Raw genomic sequence first — 24,177 nt, forward strand, 5'->3', positions numbered from 1 at the left:
GAAGGAAAACTATCAAATTCGGAAAAAGTAAACCCCCAAAGATAAATGTATGTGATCATGCCTTCTTCTGCAGATGATAGTGATTGTTTTAGTGTTTAGCTTATGACATGCATGGGAAGTTCAGCTGTTTGAACCTGTAGTCTAAGATTACGGTCTTTAGGAAACAACTGATTATTCCTCAAGATGTAAGAGTTTCCTTTTTCCCAAATTTGCTGGTTTTCTTTCTCCACTTCACCCTTTTTGCTCTGGTCCTATTATGTTTAGGGATGAATTTCTATTAACAAATATGAGGATTTCTGGTAATGAAATTTGTGAAATGCCTGTTTGTCTTTGGTGAGGTGGTTCTTTCTGGAAATCTACTTTGGAGGTACAGTGTTGCCCCAGGTACATCTTTGCAGGGCTGCTGTGTAGGGTTGTGTAGATTGGGTGTAGCACAAGGACACCTATTTTGGGTGGCAAGTGGGAGTGGAAATCAATTCTGTGCTCCACTTACCAGGATGAGCAGAAACAGTTGTCTTGGCCCGTCTTTGGCCGAGCCCCTCCTTTGGCTCCTGGTGAGCACCGTGATCACCTTATCCAACCCCCTCTCAAGGCTCCCAAACACTGTTTCCTTTTCTTTTTAGAGTTTCCTCTACATGTGCTTGGTTGAGATCCATTTCCACTGAGCGACACCTTAAAAAACAGAAATACCCATGAGTAGAGCTGGGCCTCCTGCCTGCTGGGGCCCCCACAGGCTGTGCATTAGCTGAGCCTCACTCAGGTATGCCAGGGCCAGACGACCTCACTCCTCCTCAGGAGCACAAAGGCCATCTCCCACTAGAAAGTAGCTATCACCCTTCCCCCCGCCAACTGCCACTTGGCAAAACTACTTTTCCCCTCCTTTTTTTAAAAATGTCAAATATACAGAAAAGTTGAACAAACAGTGCAATGAAAATCCAAATATCCTCTTAGATTCAACAGTTGTTACTATTTTGCCACACTTGCTTTCTCCACATATATAGACAGATAATAAATACAGTAAATACATAGATATCTTTGCTGAGCCATCTGAAAGTAACCCCTTGAAGATATCATGATACTTCACTCTGAAACTCTTCAGCATACATCACCAATGAATAAGGGCATTTTCCTACAGAACCACAATACCATTAAGACATCAAGAAAATTAACAATAATGCCATAGTATCATCTCATAGTTCCCATTCTAATTCCCAAACTGTCCTCACAATGGATCCTGCTTAAAAAAATAGCTATAGAAGACAATGAAGGGTCATCTATGCAGCAGAACTATTTATGCAAGACGAATGGGTTTTCTTGGAAACACCCTTTAGTATCTTTACTATCTGAGCGATGCTGTTAGTGGGTGTCTATACTCTACTGGCAGAAGTGCAGGGTAATATGGGCCCTAGAGAGGGAACCATGTGGCTGGGGCCAGGGCCACTGTTGCCAGCCTGCTGTATTTAAGATAAGGTGCCAGTCCTACTGCTGATGAGTTTCACAATTCTACCCCATAAGGAAGGCAGTGGCATCAGCTCCCGTAATGGCCACTGTCGACGCAAAATAACCAATGACCATTCTATAGATAAGAGAAATAAGGTGAGTTTACTTGAGCCAGAGTGAGGATTATAACCCAGGAAGGCCTTAGAAAGTGTTCCGGAGAAGCCTGGTTTTCAGTACAGTCTTATATCTTTTTAGAACAAAGAACATACATTAAACACACCCAGGATAAATTTTTATCAAAATTTCAAAGAGGTATTCAATTGCAAACTTGCAGGTCAATGTGACGGTGATGTCAGGAAAGGGACTGATGCTGGTGTTCCCAATAGGGCGTTACCAATAGGGCATAGGAGGGGAAGTATGCATTCTTGAGAGAGTGTATTCTTTAATGGTTAAGCAGATGTACATTGCACGTTTGATAGGCCATAAGTCAGGCTTTTTAGTTCAAGCCGAATCAGTTTTGAATCCAAATAGTTACCGCATATACCTCAATATGTGAAAATCTCTTGTCACCACAAACCATCCTCATACAGTCAGACAGACATTCCTACAGTCTCCAACAGAATCTACATGATGGTTTATCTTAGTCAGGTTTATCAGATATGAAAGAAGGAAATGTGGTTACATACGCTAAAGATGAAAGAGTCTGAAAAACAGAACACTTACCGCCTCTCAGGGCTAATGACACCTGTCGTTAACCTCTCTGTTCCTGCTGAATTTACTGGAATTTTAATTGGAGTTTCCTTCGGGCACTGGTTTCTAGCTATTAGAAAAAAAGAAAACATTTGGTTTAAATGTAGCTGACACTATGGTTTCAAAATTTCTATTGTGGGAGATCAAAATTGGCCACCCCAAAATATGTCTCTTTACCTTATTTTCTCTGAAGAACATTTGCACTTCCCCTCCCAAACTGCCTAAAGAATTTAACATAGAAGGCCTGTTACAGGAAGGAGCCACTACCATATGATGGCTGTAATATGTAAAATAGATGCTGTGATAGGAAAGGCACCAACAAGTCAATCTTATCAAAAATTCTGTCTCTCCCAGGACACATTCTCTAGGTGGCCCTGTAAAGAGTTGTCAGACAAACATTTGCATTTTCATCTCCATGTGAATTGTCGTCTTCCCCTCTGAGATCCCCCATAGCTACCCCCCATCCCCAACATCCTCCTTTGTCTTTATCTATTTAAGGTGAAAACCTCTGCCATTTGTTGAGAAACTCAGTTTCCGTGGTTTCTCCCATGTATACGTTATTAAACTTTGTTTGATTTTCTCCTGCTATTCAGTCTCATGTCAATTTAATTTGTAGCCCAGCTAGGAAGGACCCTGAGTGGGTAGAGGATACTCTTCCTCCCCCAACACTATCAATAATGCAGACATCACCTTGTTCATTGACTCAGAAATATTGTAATCACCTGGCCAGTGATGTTAAGGCTCTAATTCTTTAAAGAAATGCTTCTGGGCCGGCCTGGTGGCGCAAGCAGTTAAGTGCGCATGCTCCACTTTGGCGGCCTGGGGTTCATGGGTTTGGATCCCAGGCACGCACCAATGCGTTGCTCGTCAAACCACGCTGTGGCGGCATCCCATATAAAGTAGAGGAAGATGGGCATGGATGTTAGCTCAGGGCCAATCTTCCTCGGCCAAAAAAAAAGAAGAGGATTGGCATCGGATGTTAGCTCAGGACTGATCTTCCTCACACACACAAAAAAACAAATGCTTCCGTGTGATTTATAATAAAAACAGAATCATTTTTCTTTGCACATGTTGCTTCTCTTTTTCTTCACTGCAAAACTGAAGCTGTGCTTATGATTTTATTATAAATATATGAAAAATATAAATAGATCACATAAATACAGATTTCATGATTACTGATTGTCTTTTCTATAAATAAAACTCAATCTGTATTTATACAAGGACCCAATTTATACCTTTAATTCACACAGTATTGAGAGGTGTTAATTCAGTTCATAGCCTGATTCAGCTCCTGTTAGGCTAAGAGAACAATCCCCTGTGAAAGCCTGACAACAGTTTCTAAAGAGGCTTGAGCTTTGGCTATTGTTCTATTCCCTACTCCAGAGTTGTGTGGCTTATTCTAGCAAGGTGTTTGTATCCCAGACAGTTTGTGAAAAACCTGCAACAACAAATCTGGTTACCACTGATTACTTAACTTTTTGCTTATGATCTAAAAGTTGTAATAATATTCACTTTATAATAAATACATGATATCAAGTTTTTAAAAAGATGGAAGGTTTTGTTTATGACTACTCAGCACTATTCTCACTGGTTCCAGAAGAACTAGAAAATAAGATCAATTAATAATATCTGTGTGGGGCTGGCCCAGTGGCGTACTGGTTAAGTTTGCGCGCTCCACTTCAGCCCAGGGTCCGCGGGTTCGGATCCCGGGTGCACACCGACACACCGCTTGTCAAGCCATGCTGTGGCGGCGTCCCATATAAAGTAGAGGAAGATGGGCACAGGTGTCAGCCCAGAGCCAGTCTTCCTCAGCAAAAATGTTAGTTCAGGGCTAATCTTCCTCACACACAAAAAACAATAATAATAATAACATCTGTGAAAACAGCTTTCATCTTTGTATACTAACAGTATCTACTACCATAATTACCCTTCAGCAAATTGTCACTGACTGGATTGTACAGGATTCAGAAAGGAGAAATTAATGCTTATGTCAAAATGACTCAGTAAAAGTAAAATGCAGAGAGAGCACTAATGGGAGCTCTCAACTGGGGCTTTAGCCACTTGCGTCTCTTATGTTTAAAGAAAAACGGCCAGTCATAGCTTTTGACCAACACAATCTTTCTCACAGGGACAAGATATGTAAACTGATGACACCTTAAGATTATAAATTCTAAAACTATCCAGATTTCAAAACCTTCAGAATTAGATAAAAAGTAAAATTTATCAATAATAAAAGGGACTGAAAGCATCAAAGGCTTAAAAACAACAGCCCTCAATGAGCTAAGGTCCATCTTATCTCCCTGCCCAACCCCCTGACTCACACAGGACGTTGTGGCGATATTAAGAGAAATAACAGGAGACAAAGAGACACCCCCCTCGTTAGGAAAAGATGCAGTAGCAGCCACCACTGAGGTCCTACTGCATGCAGATGTTACCTGACTGAACCTTCATAACCACCACAGGCAGCCACACACAAACACATGTCACACCAAAGTAGTCTCACAACTTAGGGGAAAGTGGTGTTTGAGTTGATGAACTGGAAAATTCCATTAACATAATAATAGAACTTTCAGCAAATATTCTGACAAAGATTTTCAGAATATCTTTATGTATAAGAAGCAGACCTCTGGATCCAATGCCTATCAGCCCCATTAGCAAACTGGGAGCATGATGGCAGGATGTGGATTAGCAGCAGTTCACATGGCAATGTTTCAGAGTTTGGGTTCATGAGGGTCTTAACATAAAACAATAGTAGGTCACAAACGCTGGAAAAAAAGGCTTTTAATAAAGTTTATAGGTCGTTTAAAAAAGTGACAGAGTCTAGATCACAGTAAATAAAATCTCTTCAGGCTCTAATGTATCCATTCCTTCATTCAACAGATATGGCCCGCACCATATACCAGGCATGGGGCACCTACTATGTATCAGACAACAGACGTGGCCCCTACTATGTACTAAGTGATGCTGCAATAAATGTGGCAGACAGAGTCTCTACTCTCCTGACGCTTCCTGTCTTACCCTGGTGAGACCCAGGACTGGAAAACTGGGTTCACTTCTGGGCACTGTGTTTTAAGAGGCACATGGACAAAACAGAATGTGTCCAGATGAGGCCAGCAAACAAAACACTGAGGTCATAAAGGAATCAGCTTAAATCATTGGTGGTGAGTAACCTGAAGAGGAAACCAAGGGAAATGAGAGAGTTGTAATATCTGGATAAAGATACACATATCTGGAAGGGCATCACGGATTTATCCCATATGCTGGAGTATGGGCAATGATACAACAGGCAGAGAAGGATCAGATACCAGAACTGGAGATCCAGATGAGTGTGAAGGGCTCAGCAGAGACTTCCACTTCAGTCCTTATAAATGGGGGCGAAGGGGCAAGTTCAAACCTGGACACATGACCTTGGGCAAATCACTTGTCTGAGTCCCTGGTTCTTCAGTTGTGACAAGGCAGGGGGATTAAAGGAGCTCTAACTTGCCTGTCAGCTTTGATCTTCTATGATGCTATGATTCAACTTGACATATGTGAAAAAGAGAAAAACTTAATATCATTTAAGAAAAATCAGAAGTTGATAATATGCTTCCATTTCAACTAATGCAAATAACATATGATAAAAAGCAGCTTGGCTTCTAGAAATTCCTGAGAGCGATGCTAGTCATTTCTGACCTGCTGTATGTTTATTTAGCATGGTGAGAAGAATGGAATTTGAAGGTATTTTACCACTGCTTAATCCACATAGCAAATACCTTTTGAGGGTATAGAGTAACAATTTGGTGTAGCGAGTATTTCTCTTTTATGCTGGTTCTTATTAACTGAAGTCTTTGGCTCAGGACATACAAAGCACTCTTCATTCTTTACAGCAGAATTAGGAGTATATATATTCTCTTTGTTCTTTAATTTATTGGCAGATGCTCCGCCTAACACTGGAGTTAATGATTTAGTCTCCAGACCATTTGAGTCTGTCCTATGCTTGGCAAACTGGAAAAAAACGTTACTGAATAAAGCACACTGAAGAAGAAGAAAAGTCAATTTCTTTACAATATGCCTTAATCATTTGCAAATTACCTTGCACCATTTTTATTAAAATAAAATACTATCAAAAGGATATTATTGGCAATACCAGGAAATTTGAAAATGTATATTCAGTGCTCTTTAGTACATGAAGATCACTTTAGTCTGTTCTATTGATAGGTAATTTTCAACATATTTCAGGCTGAGTGTTTAATCAAACACACCCAGATCCTAGGTAATATTGAGAATGGCCAGAAATAAATCCCTAAGAATCGCTTCCCATACTTAGATTGCCATGGTTTGTCTCTAATATGCACCAAAAAATAAAGATTTACTCAACGATTAGGGCAGAAAACCCACGTTAAAATACCATAAGGGCATTTACCTACCATCTCGGATAATCAACAGCATGGGTTTTAACAGCCACGGAAGCCTTAGACCTATGCAAGGTGCTAAGTCAGGTCCAGAGCTCCCCTATAAAGCCAGCAGGGGCTATAACTAAATCAAAAGGGGGAATTAAATATAAATCTGCCTTGCAAAGGAGTTGGCAAGAAAACGTATCTGTCTTGGCCTTGGCTCTGGAAGAAAAAAAGAGTCTCCTTTAATAATTTCTAAGTAACCACAGGACAGTCTTCACAAAGGTTTGGGCCCAAATTCATACTACCTGCGTGGTTCTGGAAATCTCAAGCCAAAAATTTAACTTTAGTCTTAAGTCAGTTATGTCTCAGGAGTGTGGTAGAAGCAAACACAACTTCTATCTGAAAGAAAAGCTTTAATCCATCACAACCTAAGCTTCAATCCAAGCCTCAAAGAATTCCCACAGAGTACCAAGAAAAATGAGCCTATAAAAATATTTGCAAAAGACACAAACACCATGAAAAAAAGTCAACAGAAAAAAAAAACAGAATCAAACCCATAAAGATGTCAGATATTAAATTATCAAATATAGAACACAAATATGTCCATATGTTTAAAACTAAAAGAAACTGAAAACACGAGAAAAGACTACTAAAATGTTAGTTTCTAAAAAGAATAAAAATCTCTAGAAACAAAAAAATGTACTGATAAAAATGAAAAACTCAATGGACATGTCAAATAGACAGATTAGATACAAATAAAAAAAGAATTTGTGAATGGGAAATAAATCTGAAGAAATTTATCCAGAATGTACTCCAAAAAGAAAAAGATATAGGATATATGAAAGAGAGTTTAAGATAAATAGAAAATGAAGTGAGATGGTCTACCATAGGTCTATTCTAAATTCCAGAGATAGATACTAGAGACAAGAAAAAAACCCCAATTTTTCAAGGAGTTTCCAAATTTATTAAAGATATAAATCCTTATATATAGGAAGCACAGTGAATCATAAACAAGATCAATAGTGTGTAATCTAGGAGAAGGTGACCAGAGATTAAGTGTTCTAAGGACTTCATATGTTTGGAAGGAAAATAAAGACACAAATTAACTTTATATTTGGTTAAATTAGCATGTTAAAAATTTAGAGTAAATATTAAAAGAACAGAAGTAAAATAGAAACCAATGGAATAAGGAGAGAATATTAACATAAAAAGCAAGAAATATGGGAAAAATTACAGAAAAAGTGGGAAAAATAGAGAACACAAAATAAGATGGCAGATATATGATAAATACATTAGTAATCAAAATAAATGTAAGTTTGTCAGGCTCTCAACTCAAAAGACAAAGATTTTGTTTGCATACCAAATTGAGCTCTATGTTGTTTTAAAGAAATATAACTAAAATATAAGGGCATGAAAGATTGAAAATAAAAAAATGAAAAAATATATACTAGACAAATGACCAAAAGTAAATCAATATAGCTATCTTAACATCAGAGAAATAAACAAACTTCAAGGAGAAAAGCATTACTAGTAATAAAAAGAATCACTATAAATGATAAAAATTCTGAATTTATATGCTAATTATATAGCTTCAAATATATATAAAGCAAAAAACAGATAAAACTACAAAGAGAAAATCATAAACTACAATCACATTAGAAGATTTTTAACAGATCCTACTCTCAAGCAAATTTATGGATCAAGCAGACAATAAATTAGTATGGACACAGAAGATTTAACAGTAGAATTTACTAAGATTGATCTAATAGACAAATAAGGGCAGAAAATAACAAAATAGAAACAACAATATAATAGAACTAACAAAGCCAGAAATTGATTCTTTGAAAAGACTAATAAAACTGACAAAACTCTGGCAAGACTGATCCAAAAAATGAAGGAGTGGCAAATAAACAAATACACTTTAGAAATGAAAATGGGGACATAAACAGATAGTACAGATATTAACAAGATCATAATATCCTCCTGTTGACTTTATGCCATTGTCTTTTAAAACTTAGATGAAATGGACACTAGAAAAACAAAACTCACCAAACTGACAAGAAAAAAAAGTCAATAAGCACCTACTTATCACTAGCTACTTTAAATGTCAATGAACTAAATCCTCGCATCAAAAGACACAGGGTGGCTGAGTGGATAAAAAAACAAGACCCATATATATTCTGCGTACAAGAGACACACTTCAGGCCTAAAGACACTCACAAACTGAAAGTGAAGGGATGGAAAAAGATTCTCCATGCAAATGGCAATGAAAAGAAAGCTGGAGTAGCAACACTTATATCAGACTGACTAACTAAATAAAATCAGACTTTAAAACAAAAACTGTAACAAGACAAAGAAGGGCACTACGTAATGATCAAGGGAACAATCCAACAAGAGGATATAACACTTGTAAATATCTATGCACCTAACATAGAAGCACCTAAATATATAAAGCAATTATTAATAGACATAAAAGGAGAAATAGACACAATAATAGTAGGGGACTTGGACACTCCACTTACATCAATGGACAGATCATCCAAACAAAAGATCAACAAGGAAACATTGGCCTTAAATGACACAGTAGACCAGATGGACTTAGTAGATATACAGAACATTCTATCCCAAAACTGCAGAATACACATTCTTTTCGAACGCACATGGAACATTCTCCAAGACAGATCACATATTAGGCCACAACACAAGTCTCAATCAATTTAAGAAGACTGAAATAATACCAAGCATCTTTTCTGACCACAACAGTATGAAACTTGAAATCAACTACAGGAAGAAAATCAGAAAAGCCACACATATGTGGAGATTAAACAAAATGCTACTGAACAATGATTGGGTCAATGAAGAAATCAAAGGAGAAATAAATACCTGGAGACAAATTAAAACAAAAATGAAAACAAGACCTGCCAAGATTTATGGGATACAGCAGAACTGGTTATGAGAGGGAAGTTCATAACAATATAGGCCTACCTCAACAAACAAGAAAAATCTCAAATAAACAATCTAATAGTACACCTAGAGGAACTAGAAAAAGAAGAACAAAGCCCCAAATCAGTAGGAAGTAAATAATAAAAATCAGAGTGAAAAATAAATGAAATAGAGACTAAAAACACAGTAGAAAAAAAATAAATGCAACCAAGAGCTAGTTCTTTCAAAAGACAAAATTGACAAACCTTTAGCTAGACTCACCAAGAAAAAAAGAGAGAAGGCTCAAATAAAATCAGAAACAAAAAAGGATAAATTACAACAGATACCTCAGAAATATAAAAGATTATAAGAGAATACTATGAAAAGCTACATACCAACAAATTGGATAACATAGAAGAAATGGATAAATTCTTAGAATCATACAACCTTCCAAGACTGAATCAAGAAGAAATAGAGAATTTGAATAGACCAATCACCAGTAAGGAGATTGAAACAGTAATCAAAAACCTCCCAAAAATAAAACTCCAGGACCAGGCAGCTTTCCTGGTGAATTTTACCAAATATTCAAAGAATTAATACCTTTCCTTCTCAAACTCTTCCAAAAAATTGAAGAGGAGGGGAAGCTTCCTAACTTATTCTACAAGGCCAACATTACCCTGATACCAAAGCCAGACAAGGACAACACAAAGGAGGAAAATTAGAGGCCAATATCACTGATGAACATCGATACAAAAATCCTCAACAAAATACTAGCAAATCGAATACAATAATACATTGAAAAGATCATACACCATGACCAAGTAGGATTTATTCCAGGGATGCAGAGATGGTTCAACATCCACAAATCAATCAACGTGATACATCACATTAACAAAATGAAGAATAAAAATCACATGATCATCTCATGAGATGCAGAGAAAGCACTGACAAGATATAGCATCCATTTAGAACAAAAACTCTGAATAAAATGAGTATAGAAGGAAAGTACCTCAGCATAGTCAAGGCCATATATGACAAACTCACAGCTAACATCATACTCAATGGAGAAAAACTGAAAGCTGTCCCTTTAATAACAGGAACCAGACAAGGATGCCCACTTTCACCACTCTTATTTAACATAGTATTGAAAGTCCTAGCCAGAGCAGTCAGGCAAGAAAGAGAAATAAAAGGGATTCAAATTGGAAAGGAAGAAGTAAAACTGTCATTATTTGCAGATGACATGATTTTATATATTGATAACCCTAAAGAATCTACCAAAAAACTTTTAGAAATAATAAATCAATAAGAAAGGATACAAAATCAACATACAAAAATCAGGTTGCATTTCTGTACACTAACAACAAAGTAGCAGAAACAGAAATTAAGAATACAATCCCATTTACAATTGCAACAAAAAGAATAAAGTACCTAGGAATAAATTTAACCAAAGTGGTGAAAGGCCTGTACACTGAAAACTATAAAACATTGTTGAAAGAAATTGAAGAAGACACAAAGAAATGGAAAAATATTCTATGCTCTTGGATTGGAAGAATTAACATAGTTAAGAGGTCCATACTTCCTAAAGCAATCTACAGATTCAATGCAATCTCAATCAAAGTTCCAATGACATTTTTCACAGAAATAGAGCCAAGAATCCTAAAATTTATATGGAACAACAAAAGACCCCAAATAGCTAAAGTAATCCTGAGGAAAAAGAACAAAGCTGGAGGTATCACACTCCTTGATTTCAAAATATACTACAAAGCCATAGTAATCAAAACAGCATGGTACTGGTAAGTTTAAAACTTTTAAAAGCAATATATGTGAATACATTTATGACTTCTGCATAAGGAAGGATTTCTTTAAAAAGACACAAAAATTACAAACCATAAAGGAAAATACTGACAACTTCTAACTCATTAAAATTAATGACTTTTGTCATCAAAGCAAAAAGACAAATGACAAACTCAGATAATATATTTGCCACACATAACCTTTGTTAAATTAAGAACTTCAAGAAAACAAGAAAAAAGAAACAATCCAATAGAAAAATATGTGAAGCATATGAAAAACCATTTCACAGAACAGGAAATACCACTGGCCAATCAATATATGAAAAGATGCCTAAGTAATCAGAAAAGTACAAATTAAAACCACAGTGATTGGGGCCAGCCCGGTGGCATAGTGGTTAAGTTCGCACATTCCACTTCGATGGCCTGGGGTTCGCAGGTTTGGGTCCTGGGCCCGGACCTACATACCTTTCATCGAGCCATGCTGTGGCAGTGTCCCACATACAAAAAAACAGAGGAAGACTGGCACAGATGTTAGCTCAGCAACAATATTCCTCAAGCAAAAAGAGGAAAGTTGGCAACAGATGTTAGCTCAGGGCCAATCTTCCTCACCAAAAAGAAACCACAGTGAGATATCACTTTACACTCACCAGATTAGAAAATATTAAATAGCTACAAGTATCAAGTATTGATAAGTATGTAATATCAAGTATTGATAAGTATGTGGAGCAATGAGAACACTCTTATACTGCTGGTTGAAATATAATTAGTACAAGCATTTTGGGGAAAAATTGGCATTATCTGGTAAGGTTGAAGATACTCATTCCACTCCTAAGTATATATCCTGTAGAACTGTCACACACATGTACCAGGGGCCTTGCTGTGCACAAGAGTTAACACAGTGGTCCTGGCTGGACTCTGGGAACTCAGCTCTTAAAACGTTCCCAACGAAGATAAGTCTGTTCGTATGTCTGGGGCACTGAAACCTGCTACACCAGGTTGTACGGACTGCACAGTGTGATTTATGGTGAACACCTGCTTTCCTTCTGAAGTCTAGAATTTCTATGATTGTGACTGATCACACAGGCAAAGTGCCTGTGTAACCAGCCCCCAGTAAAAACTCTGGACTCTGAGTCTCTGGTGAGCTTCCCTGAGCAGAAACATGCACACCCGCTGCTGTACTTCACGCGGAAGGAAGGAGGCCACTCTGCTGGCCCCCTTGGAGAGAGCGGAGGAAAAATAGTAAGTATACATTCAAGATGCTCGACCAACACCAAGTAGGAGAAAAAGATGATCAAAAGGAGAGGAAAACAGATCAGCTGTTGCTCTGAGTTGGGGGAAGGGGAAGCTGACTACAAAGGGGCATGAGTGAATTTTGGGGGGCCGCAGAACTGTTCTTGATTTGGTGGTGGTTACACAACTATGCATTTGTCAAAACTCATAGAGTTGTGCACTAAAATGGTGAATTTAACCATTTAACTACACGTAAATTATACCTCATTAAAAAAAAAAGGGGGGGGGGTGGTAAAGTGCTCCAAACTGGAATCTTGGCTTTCTTCAACTTGGAAATAATTGGCCTCCCTTTCATTCATATTCTAACAATCTCTCATTAATGTTTCCAACAGCATAGGAATTCATTAAATTTGCAAGAACATATTAGCTCTCATGTTACAGCCTAGATGTTTTTGTAATCAAGACAACATATCCTTCTTTACTTAGCAATAAAAATAGCCAACCTGTGGTGTTTGGGGAGTAGCCACACCTGTTGATGAATTGTCTACACACCATTCCTGGTCAATTAATCCAGCCACATCATTTTCATCACCTGTGGTGACATCTTCTAGACTCAGATTCTTTGACTATTCAAACACAGAAGAACTTAAGAGACACCACCACCATGACTCAATTTTTAAGATAGTGTATTCCTGGCACAGGGCAAGGCCCTGGAAGCAGAAACAAATGAGAGATCGTATATTGAAGGAGCTCACCATTCAGTACAGAAAACAGAAGTCTAGATAGGAGAATCTTTGACTCCCAAACATTGTCCCCCTGTATAAACTAAGGGTATACCAAATATACCCTAAATTCTAAGACTATGGAGTGTAATTGTATTTTTTATTTCTCCCTCCTTCCCTTTTCTCCCAACATCTAGTTAACCTGGCCAGGCAACTTTAGTTGAATTTCTTAACCACATCCTTTCTCCTCCAGTCCCACTGCCACTGTTCTAATTCAGGGACAAATCTTCTCAGACCTGAACTGTTCAAACAGACAATATGGTCTCTGCCACCAATCTTCCACCCTCTCACCCGAGGATGACAGAGTTCATGACAGTTTAGATGGCCACAATCATAGTATATGCTTTGAGGTTTACATAATGGACCAACCTAGTAGGAGATGGGTAAACTACTATGATAAATTATCAAAGAATGTTGCCTTTAATCCAGACAGGGTCGGGGGAAGGAAGGACAGAAAAGGTTTCATGGAGAAGGTACTTGGGAACTGGGTGAAAACTATATAGTTATAATCACTCTCCACTTTCCAAAAACTACATTAAAGATTTTTCCCGCACCTCCCACATCTATGGTCTCATGTATGAAGCCACCTTTTGGAAAGAGAGGCCATAAACTGATGAGCGACAATGGCTCAGCAACAAGGTGCCACTTGCTCATCAACAATGGCATAACCCAGTCACTGTACACAACACCTGGACAGTGCTAAGAGTTCTAGATGAAGTTTTCTAAACATGCCTAGGAGTTTTACAGTCATCCCCTAAACCCTCTTTTTCCCCAGGCCAAAAAGCATCCTTTTTATAACTTTTTTGCCACAGCCACTACAGGCTATGCATTACATAAGATGCACAGGGGAGTTCTGTGATCAATAACAGATAAATCAACACATTAGTTACACTTTCAAGTGACGTCAATCCACAAGTCTGACACAACCAACGTCTCCCTTATCTGTAAGGCAGGTCCCTCTTTTGAAAGTCAAATGTCTGAAAGTAAAGCAACAGGCTTACCTGTTATAAAGAAAGTTTCATTTCTAGAAAACTAAAATATTTTTAAATGCCCAGTTATTGTTCAGGCAGTTAAACTGAACCAAACGCTAAAGAGCTGCCCAGGCACCTGCACTGAGGAGGCGCAGCTCCTGGTACAGAGGGTTTGGGAAACTGAGGAGTGGCCCACTAGCCTTCCCATGACCTTGCTCCTGCGGCCCTCCCTCAATCTTTAAACTTCCGCCACCAGAATACCCGGGTATTTGCATTGCAGGGGTGGGAAAGGGATCTGTCTTGGTCTGAATAGGTTCTCGTCTGCACATGTGACCCTCGGTGAGGTTCCTCTACCAGATGACGGGCGGCTCCCACAACCCGGAGCCGCTCACAGCGGGAAGAATAGGGGGAAAGTAAGGAAAGCAATGAGGCGGATGCTCTAGCACCACTGCTGGGAATCTCAGGAGGGCTACAATAGATAGCTCAAAATCATGAGATGGGGAACTCTCCCTTCTGCATACAAAAACCAGTTTCAGAGTGCTCATGTATATAACATAAAGTGGGAGTTCTCTGAGTTCATTGTTTGGGAATAACACTTTCTCTCTCTTTGCACAAACATCAGCAGCACCATACCAGCATGGAGCACACTAAACTGATATCTCTCTGTCCTGTCTAACCAGCCCCAAAAGAAAGGCAGAGCTCCCCAGATGCCAGAAAAAATATGAGAGACACAGCTGATCCCAAACCTGCTTTTCCTGAGGCTCTTTAAACCGGCAAGTACCTAGGACCAACGTGAATCCTCTGAGACTGTCTAGACCAGGACTCCTCAACCTCAACACTACCGACACGGACCTGGACCATTCTTTGTTGCGAGGGGCTGTTCTGTGCATTGTAGGATATTTAGCAGCATCCCTCGCCTCTGCCCACGAGATGCCACTAGCACAGACACACACCCCAGTTGTAACAACCAAAAATGTCCCCTGAGGGGCAAAAGCACCCCCCATTGAGAAACACTGACTTAGACCAACGCTTCTCAAGTTTGAATGTTCATATGAATCACTGAGGGATTTTATCGAGATGCAGATTCTGATTCAGGAGGGCTGAGATGGGGCCTGAGATTCTGCATTTCTAACAAGCACCACAGGATGCTGACACTGCTGGTCCTAGACCACACTTTGAATGGCAAGACTCTAGAGCAGCACTTCTCAGCTCCTGGCTGCACACTGCCACCATCTGGGAAGCTCTTATAAATTCTGATGCCCAGGCCATACCCCAGACCAATGAAATCACAGCCTCGGAGGGTGGGACCTAGGCATCAGGGTTAGTTTCAAGTTCCCAGGGGATTCCAGTGCTCAGCCAAGGCTGGCAAGAACATCCCCAAGACTGGAAAACAAGTATAAAGAGGCATTTAAGAGTGAGGGAGGAGTACAAAAGGAGAAAAACTATGAGTTTCCTCACTGCATTCTTGATGTTGGCCATGCCTAGCCGTCAGAATAACTGAGATTTTCAGAGAGATGTAACACCAGAAAACAATCTCTACCATGCTTCATTATCCATTTTGTTTTCTGTATCAGAAGTAAAGGAAATAATTCCTATTTCCATTTCACTTTTAAGTTTGAAAATTTTATGTAGGGACCACATAAAGGATACTATTTTAAAGACTTTTTTTTTTCAATGATTCTTGAAATTCTGAGTATGCTACTTTTAAGATTCAGAGTTTAAAAGTTCGTGGATCTCATACCAAATTTTTTCTGGATAAAATGACATGACGTATGGGATTTGCTTTGAAATACCCTAGCTGGAAAGGGCAGATGGGGAAGTGTGCTGGGCTATAGATAAAATTGGCAAAATGTTAATAACCATTGAAACTGGATGACGAGTACATTGAAAATCACTGTTATACTATTCTCTCTACTTCCATAGGTGTTTAAAAATTTCTATAATAAAAATTTTAAAATAAATTTTATGTATCTGAAATATAGTCATCTATTAAAGATCATCCCAAAGAAAGTCATGCAATTTTTGTAAGTTGCTTTTATGGAAAATTCAGATTTTCATTGTAAAAGACTAAGGACCTGACATATCTTGCAACAGTTCCCAATTCTTGCCATTTCTTTCCACTCTATGGAAAAGTAAATTATCATTCTGTTTTTCAGACATATTCCAGAGCCTTTGCTTATTATGTCATTCCAAAGAATTCCTTTACCCTTGGTAGGATAGTGACCAGAAGGGACATGGGAGTGTTTCTGGGGTTCTGAAAATGTTTTGGTTATGGAGCAGCTGGTTCCATGAGTGTGTTCACTCAGTGAAAACTGATCAAGCAGTTCCCTTATGATTTGTGTGTTTTTCTGTATGTATGTTATGCTTCAATAAAAAGTTAACATTGAAAAAAAAAAGAATTCCTTTATATCGCCTCTTCACTAAAAAGAACTGTGGCTTAGCAAAGCTTTGTTTAGTAAAAAAAAAATTTGCTTAAGGCCTTTACCTTGCAAGTTAGAAAACAGAAAAAACAAACAGAAATCACAGGTGATGAGAGACACAGTACTGAACCAGGAGCAAATGTGGGTGCAGCCCCTGCCTATCACGTGAGATTATTCTCAGAGACAGCCGGGAATGCCTCTATCTCTAGGAAAAAACACATTGCCATCTAGACATTAAGCATCTGAAAGAGCTAAAACAACCCAACACCAGAAATCACAATAATGATTTCATGTATTTGGTTCATAAGCTTGGGGGTGACGTGATACAGGGCTGCTTTTAGGTAAGAAGAAAATGGCTCTGTGTTCACCTTATTCCTACAGCAGCATCCTAGTTTCATGTTCGAGAATTTGATGTAGTCAAAACCAGAACTCTGCCAATTCTCTGGACTAGTTTGTTCTGTTTCTGAATTTTTTTCACTATAGTTCTCTTTAATCAATGTCATTTTTCAAAAGGGTATGCAGTAGACATCAGAAAAGAGTGGAAATCATACATAAATATAAGTGCAATATTTACACCCATAATAAAATCATAGGTCTGAAAAATGCTATACTATTTTTAATGTACTGATAAATAAAGAATAGACAAAAGATATTACTCTCAAATTCATGCTGTATTTTTTACCAATGAAATCAAATCCTCCATCATTTGCCTGTTGTTTCTGTGACGTACAGAAAGTTCCATGACATAATCTTCACCAAGGTGAATAAGCTACAAAAAAAATTTTATAAACTTTACTAACAAAAAATTACAAAATATTTATTGTTCTGAAATTTTTGAATTACCATAATTACCTTGTAAAATCAAACACCAATATGTAAACGCGAGTTCGTCAAACTCTTGGGTAAGAATAAACATTCTCCGTGATTTTTTAAGACATAAGCAGATGACAATCAGCAGTTCAAGAAGATGAGCTCTTCCCAGCCCTTCACATCCCCATCATCATCTGATCAAGTGCTAAAATTCTGCTGTGCAGCCAAGGGGCTCTATCCTCCCCTGTCACAAGACCCGCACTGGCGTTTTCATCAAAGAGCAGTCATCCAGGCACCTCAAGTCAGTGGCTCAGACTTGCAGCATAGTACCCTCAGGTTATGTCTGCGTTTAGCACAACCCGAGGAGCCCTCGCGATGGTGCCGTGGATGCTGCACAATCATCATCACGCTGAAGGTACTGCAAAGCAGTTTGAAAAAGAAGTGGGACGGCCTCTCTACAAACTTTACTTTGCTTAAGGATAGAAATTATACAAGTATTCGGATGCCCGCGTGATGGGACCTCACCAAAGATGGGGCCAGAAGAGGGTTCTCAGAACAAAGTAAGGATCACGGAGAATGAAAAGGCAGGAAGGGCCTCACCTGGACCAGGACCAGGAGTTCGGAAAATCACACGGGAAGAGATCATAAGGAGTGTAATTTTAAAGTCATTTTTCCAACCTAAGAATTCTCTTCACAATAGCCCCGATAAGTGACGTTTCAGTTTCTGCTGGAAGTCCTCTGCAGAACAGCTGGGAAGGTTAGCTTCTCCCTCCTGCCCCCAAGGGCTGTCTCCCTGTGATCCCTACCCACCGTGAGTCGGCACAATGTGACAGCCAAGAGGCTTTGGAATTAGACAGATTGTGGTTATAGTTGTGACATCACTGAACAACCGCGTGACCTCGAGCACGCTACTACACCTCTCTGAGCCTCCGTTTCATCGCCTGTGAAACAGAGATAGCACCTGGCCTGCAATACATGTAACACACGTGGAGCGCCCAGCACGACACCTACACAGAGTGGGCCCTCGAAAAGCGGTGAACTGTTTTCACCAACAGTCATAATTCCATTTCCTCTTTGGTATAAGAGCCTTTCAGGAATCTGAATCTTCCTGTTATAGACAACCTGTCCTCTCAAGTTTTCCCTTTTCCAGTTCTTTGAACCACTGTCTTAATGATTAACCCCGCCGACCGCTTTGGCCCTTTCTTTAGTCACAGTCCAGGCTGTCACTGACCGTCAAGGTGAGGTGTTCAGAACCCAACGTAATATGCCAAGAGAGCTTTGCCCAGCACAAGGCAGAGCAATATGACGATCCTCCCTTGTTCCGGACACCACACTTGTAACAACGGGCTCAATCGTTCTGCCATCATAAAAACAGAGGAACAGAACAGACAGTGACCTGCACGGTTGGCTGGTACGAGCACAACCTCATGAGTTACGGAGAATGTGGAGACCACAAGGTTCATACTAACGGTACCATGCAAGTCTGAAATGCTAAGAATACATTTTCATCGTGTTGCTTTGACCTTGGCAGCTCCCAGAACTGTGGATTCCCGCTTCAGGAAGGGCTCAACCTGAGCAGCCTGGACACTTGACCACCCAGCTGGGCATCTCCTTGTTGACATCACTGCTCGAGCAAGAAGGGAAAGATTTTGGGGGTTTCCTCCAAGATCTTAAGTTACTCTCCTAAAAAAAAAACCTTCCTTCTCTCCTGTAGCCTCCTGCTCTGACCTTACCACAAGGTGTGTGTGGGAAAGGAGGGAAGGGTAGGAAGCAGGTGCTATTTTCTTTGCTGGGCTCTTGAACTGGAAAGAACGAAACGAGGGAGTAGGGACAAGACACCCAAGTCTGAAAAATATGGCTTATCTCAAGCTGGGTTTTCCAAAGAGGCTCAATACTTTGAGTACTCTGAATTCTCAGCCACACAAGCTCAAGTTAAATTCAGTACAAAAATGCATACCAAAAGCTAACCAATGATTTTGGATTATCCATGCCTACTGCATTTCCTGTTCAGTAGGGCAGAAGATAGAACTGAATATAACTTTCATTTGATACAATACTTGAGCACTAGAGCTATGTGTGAAAAGGATAGAAGATCGTGCACAGAGTTATCGAATAGCATCTATACTTTAAATATCCAAGTAAATCTGCATTACTTTTTATAGTTCACTCTTAATGAAACACGATACTGAGGGAGAAAAGCAAATACTTCGAAAAGCAACAATAATCCCGTACAGCTCTTCTGTGTATAACTCATGTGATCCCGGCACCAGCTCTGTGAGGCAGGCAAGACAGATGAATGACCTAACACATAAAGTCACTCTATAAACAGCAAAACACAACGCAAATATACCTAGGAGACCGACATTAGAACACCCAGATCAGAGCTGAGAAAATGAAGACTCAGAGACATTCATGCGATCTGCCCGTGTCTGGCATTTTTCATTCCTAGCCCAGGTTTCTTCTACCACAATGCCACCTCTCCATGACTCGGCTCCACGCTATTCCCAAAGAGACCAGACCAACAATGCTTGTCACAAAGGCTATAGCTACGCAGGATACAGGCCCTGAGACTGAACTAGTTGACCCCTCAGATCCATTATATTCTGGAGCCCTTCTGTCTGGTTTCAAATCCTGGCTCTACACTTACTATTGTTTGACCTCGGGCAAGTTACTTCATGGTTCTGTGTCTCAGGTGCTTCATCTGCAAAATGGGGACAATAAGAGTATCTACCTCAGAGGGTTGGCACAAGGACTAAATGAGGTAAAAACATAAAGCCCACAGAACAGCACTGACTCTTACAGGTACTATCCGAAGGGCTCTATCTGTATTACACTGCAGGATCATATACAGAGGGTCCTTACTATAACAGTACACTGTTCTATTATAGCAAGTATTCCATAAATATTAGCAATTATTATACAGAGATGTAAGGAAAATTATATACCTTTTCGGAACACTCAAAACTAGGCATTTTACTTTATACTGTGACAATTTAAAATCATTTTTGTCTTGTTGAAATCAGAGGCTTCCTTCATTTTGGCATCTGTCCCACTGCAGACACTAGTGTCCCCTATCCTATTAAGAGCATGGCTGGGCAGATGTGCAGAGCCCTCCCACACATGGAGAAATGGTGACCCCCAATGGTGGCACACGGGCATTTGCACCACCCCTCTCCACCTCACGAGGGGCACATCACAGCTTTCCCGGCCCTGCTGCTGCACTGCTCGGACACCTGCACCGGCCGCTGTTCCTAGGCTCTCAGTGTGGACAGTCGGTAGAATTAAGTTGCGGCTCTACTTGTATTTGCTCAACAGATATTACAGATGTCATGAAGGGCTGACATGACAAGAGAAGGGAAATTTCAGGAGCCAGCGGTCACAGGAGAATCAGGAAGGATTTCAGCTCAGGCTATATGGCCAAACAGTGGGCAGACTAGGGAGAAGGGGCTAAATACAAGCATAGTCTATTTTTCCAAGACCAGCTGGCCACTAGGGAGAGTATTTATGTCTATTGGTGTGATTATCACAGAAAGCAAATACTGCCCAGCTGTACCAAGTCTACACTGTGGCGTGTCCAAGACATACCTCCGAGCTATTCTGTTGACCCACGCACATACCCCACTCCACTGCAGAAGTTTTAGTGGATTATCAGAGAAAATCCCCAATTATCTGAAAAGGCTATTAAATACTTCTCCTTTAAAATATTAAAATCCTTGTCTAACGACCTATCTGTGTGAGGCTGCATTTTCTTCATATGCTTCAATCAAAACAACATATCAAAACAGATTGAATGCAGAAGCAGATGAGTATCCAAGAGTCTTCTATTAAGCCAGACATTAAAGAAATTTGCAAAGATGTAAAACGATGCTACTCTTCTTGCTAAATTTATTTTTAAAATTGTCATTTTTCATAAAAATATTTATTTTTGATAAAATGTAATAGGTTTACTACTGTTACCTTTAAGTGAATCCATAAATAAATATTAAGAGCATAGAAAGGTCCTCAGACGTAAAAGTTTGAGAACCACTGTAACCTCGTAACTGCTCTAGGAAGCAGAAAGAACTGGTTTAACGTACTTTTCACAGAGGAATAAATAGGTTTGGCAAAGTTAAGTAACTTGCCCGTGATTCCCAGAGCACTGTTCACAATCCTGGCTACACATGAGAAACACGTAGGAGCTTTTAAAAATATCCGTTAATTGTTCTGGGATGGGGCGCAGGCATTTTTTTAAAGGTCCCAGTGATTCTCATGTGCAGCCTGGGTTAAGAACCACTGTCCAAGAGATTAACAGGCAAATATATAATTAGGTTACAAGTCTCCCAAACGCCAGTCTGATGAATAAGTCTACAAAATACATTTTCTTTTATATTTAGACCACAACTTTGTAGGTCCTGAATCCACACAAAGTTTAAAAAAACATTCTACTGCATTTCATTTCACTTACAGGAGTCTTGCTTTGCCACTCAACAGGACAGTTGTAATCTTGCATGATCCAGGGATGGCTCAACAGATTTTTCACAGAAATCCATTTCTTTGGGTCCACCTAGTGGCCATTGAGAAGTAACTAGAGATTAACGTTTCAAATAGAGAACATAGAACTCCTTTCCTCCTGAGAACTCAAAATTCATCAGAACAGATGTTAAACTTTATCATCACAAAAACGCTGTCAAAGACCTTAAAATGGCTTTGGAATAAATTCTTTAAAAAAATCAATAGAGGCAAGAAAACTAGAGCAACCAACACAGGCTTACAAGAAAAATGTTTAACAAACATGAACATTGACATTGGCATGGACATTATTGATGAAGTTCAGTCAATCCATTGTATGATGGAATAGTCTTTTGCTGGAAAACCTATTCACAGGAGATATTGACCAATTTAACATTCGAGGAGGCACAATGCAGGGCATTCATAGTGAATATGCAATCTCTACCTCCGACAAGCTTACAATCGCAGAGGACAAGTTGAAAAGCACACCTTTCTTTTCCATCTGTAATTTTCAAATGTGAGCAGAGGAAAATTAATCAACAGAGATTAAGTTTTTTGGAGTTGAGAAGAAAGGCTGAGGTGGTTTCTTTCTTTTTTTTGTGAGGAAGATCAGCCCTGAGCTAACATTCATGCCAATCCTCCTCTTTTTGCTGAGGAAGACTGGCCCTGAGCTAACATCCGTGTCAATCTTCCTCTACTTTATGTGGGACGTCACCACAGCATGGCCTGATGAGCGGTGCGTCAGTGCACGCCTGGGATCCGACCCCGGGCCGCCAGCAGTGGAGCACGTGCACTTAACTGCTACGCCACGGGGCCAGCCCCTGAGGTGTTTTTGATCTCATGTGGAGATGTGGTTGTCTGGCCCTACTTAATCAAGGTGGGTGAGCCTGAGGTAAACTTTGAATAAAAAGTGGAGATGGCTTAATAGATGGGAAAACTAGGAGATATTCTGAAGACATATTAATGAAAAAAATATTGCACTAATAACGTACTCATATGTTCAAAGTGTTTCCTGTTAATCTCATTTTATCCTCATCACACCCCATAGCTGGAGGCCCAGTTCAGAATCCCCACTTCGTGGATCAGAACTAGGTCAGGTGGCGTGCCTACTGATTGGCAGGGCAGATATCGAGATTTGAGCATTCCTGTCTTTCACCCTCAGAGGCCATTCACTAAATCGGCGGTTCTCAAAGCGTGTCCCAGCAGCATCAGTGTCATCTGGGAGCTTGTCAGAAATGCAGATTCTTGGCCCTCCCCCAATCTACTGAATCAGACCCCCTGGGGGTGGTGCCCAGCAATCTGTGTTTTAACAAGCCCGTCTGGCGATTGTGAGACACGCTACAGTTGTGAACCACTGCACTAGACCATGGCGCCCTCTCAGCTGTACATCAGCTTATTCAAGCATTTATTCAGTATGTACCGTGTATCTAACGTACGAGAGTGAGAGCGAGAAATGGTTAGAGAAAACAGACAGTGCTCAAAAAAAAGGACGAAAAACCCCATCAGCAAAGACATACAGCAGAGGTCTAAAACAAACGCGTTTGCAACATAATGAAGACAGCGTGTAGCAGAGAATGTCTGCACGGCAGACACAGTGAATGGAATTCTGAGGCTAACAGATAAACGGTCTGTCCTCCAAACGCAGCAGCACCACAGACGCCTTCAAGTTGGATCAAACAATTGCAACAGACTCCTATTATTTAAAAATAAATGAAAAAATTTACCTGTAGCATTTGTTGAAGAAGCAGCATGCTACTGGGAGAGAGCCACTTAGGAACCTCATATTTCCTTCTCTACAGAAAAAAAAAAAAAGCATTTAAGAGATTTAGATTTAGGTTCAATGAGCCTTGACACAAATTTCTAAGGTAACAAGATGCTGGAGGTTTACTTCCAAGCTTGAAGACTTCATCCAACTATAAGATTTGGTAAACACTATTAATAACATAAGAAATCCATTTCTTGCCTTAAAGAAGAAAATCCAGTAAATTAAATACTATTGTCACCTCTAAATTAGCCACATATCAGAGAAGGACTAGAGCACAGAGCATGTAACAGTGGGAAACGCACACGTGCTAGGGCTTTGGGGTCTGCACTATGAGGAAATGGACAGCAGGTACAGTGTCGTCCCTTTTTGTATCACGGAAGCAAAGTTTAGTTTATAATCTCAGAGCAATTATCAGTTGACAAAATGAAGC

General features: G+C 39.7%; 1 protein-coding gene across 5 annotated transcripts; it reads right to left on the bottom strand.

Moving 5' to 3' along the window:
- Positions 1–55: 55 nt before the first annotated feature.
- On the bottom strand, positions 56–23,786 carry LOC131393102 (maternal embryonic leucine zipper kinase-like). Of its 5 annotated transcripts, none has more exons than XR_009215859.1 (4): positions 23,707–23,786; positions 21,939–22,037; positions 2,164–2,260; positions 56–672 (listed from the first exon to the last, which is right to left on the bottom strand). XR_009215859.1 is itself a non-coding variant. In XM_058523537.1 (4 exons), exons 1-4 carry the CDS (start codon positions 23,731–23,733, stop codon positions 2,216–2,218), a joined length of 258 nt encoding a protein of 85 aa, XP_058379520.1. In that variant the 5' UTR covers positions 23,734–23,786; the 3' UTR covers positions 1,880–2,215. The 5 variants fall into 5 exon arrangements, 1 of the variants encoding a protein (XP_058379520.1); XR_009215862.1 differs by lacking the exon at positions 21,939–22,037 and adding an exon at positions 17,367–17,453 and having other exon boundaries at positions 23,707–23,773; XM_058523537.1 differs by lacking the exon at positions 56–672 and adding an exon at positions 17,367–17,453 and having other exon boundaries at positions 1,880–2,260.
- Between the last annotated feature and the right edge of the window lie 391 nt (positions 23,787–24,177).

The sequence above is a fragment of the Diceros bicornis genome, chromosome 28, assembly GCF_020826845.1.
Source record: "Diceros bicornis minor isolate mBicDic1 chromosome 28, mDicBic1.mat.cur, whole genome shotgun sequence".
In the NCBI taxonomy this organism is placed as follows: Eukaryota; Metazoa; Chordata; class Mammalia; order Perissodactyla; family Rhinocerotidae; genus Diceros; species Diceros bicornis.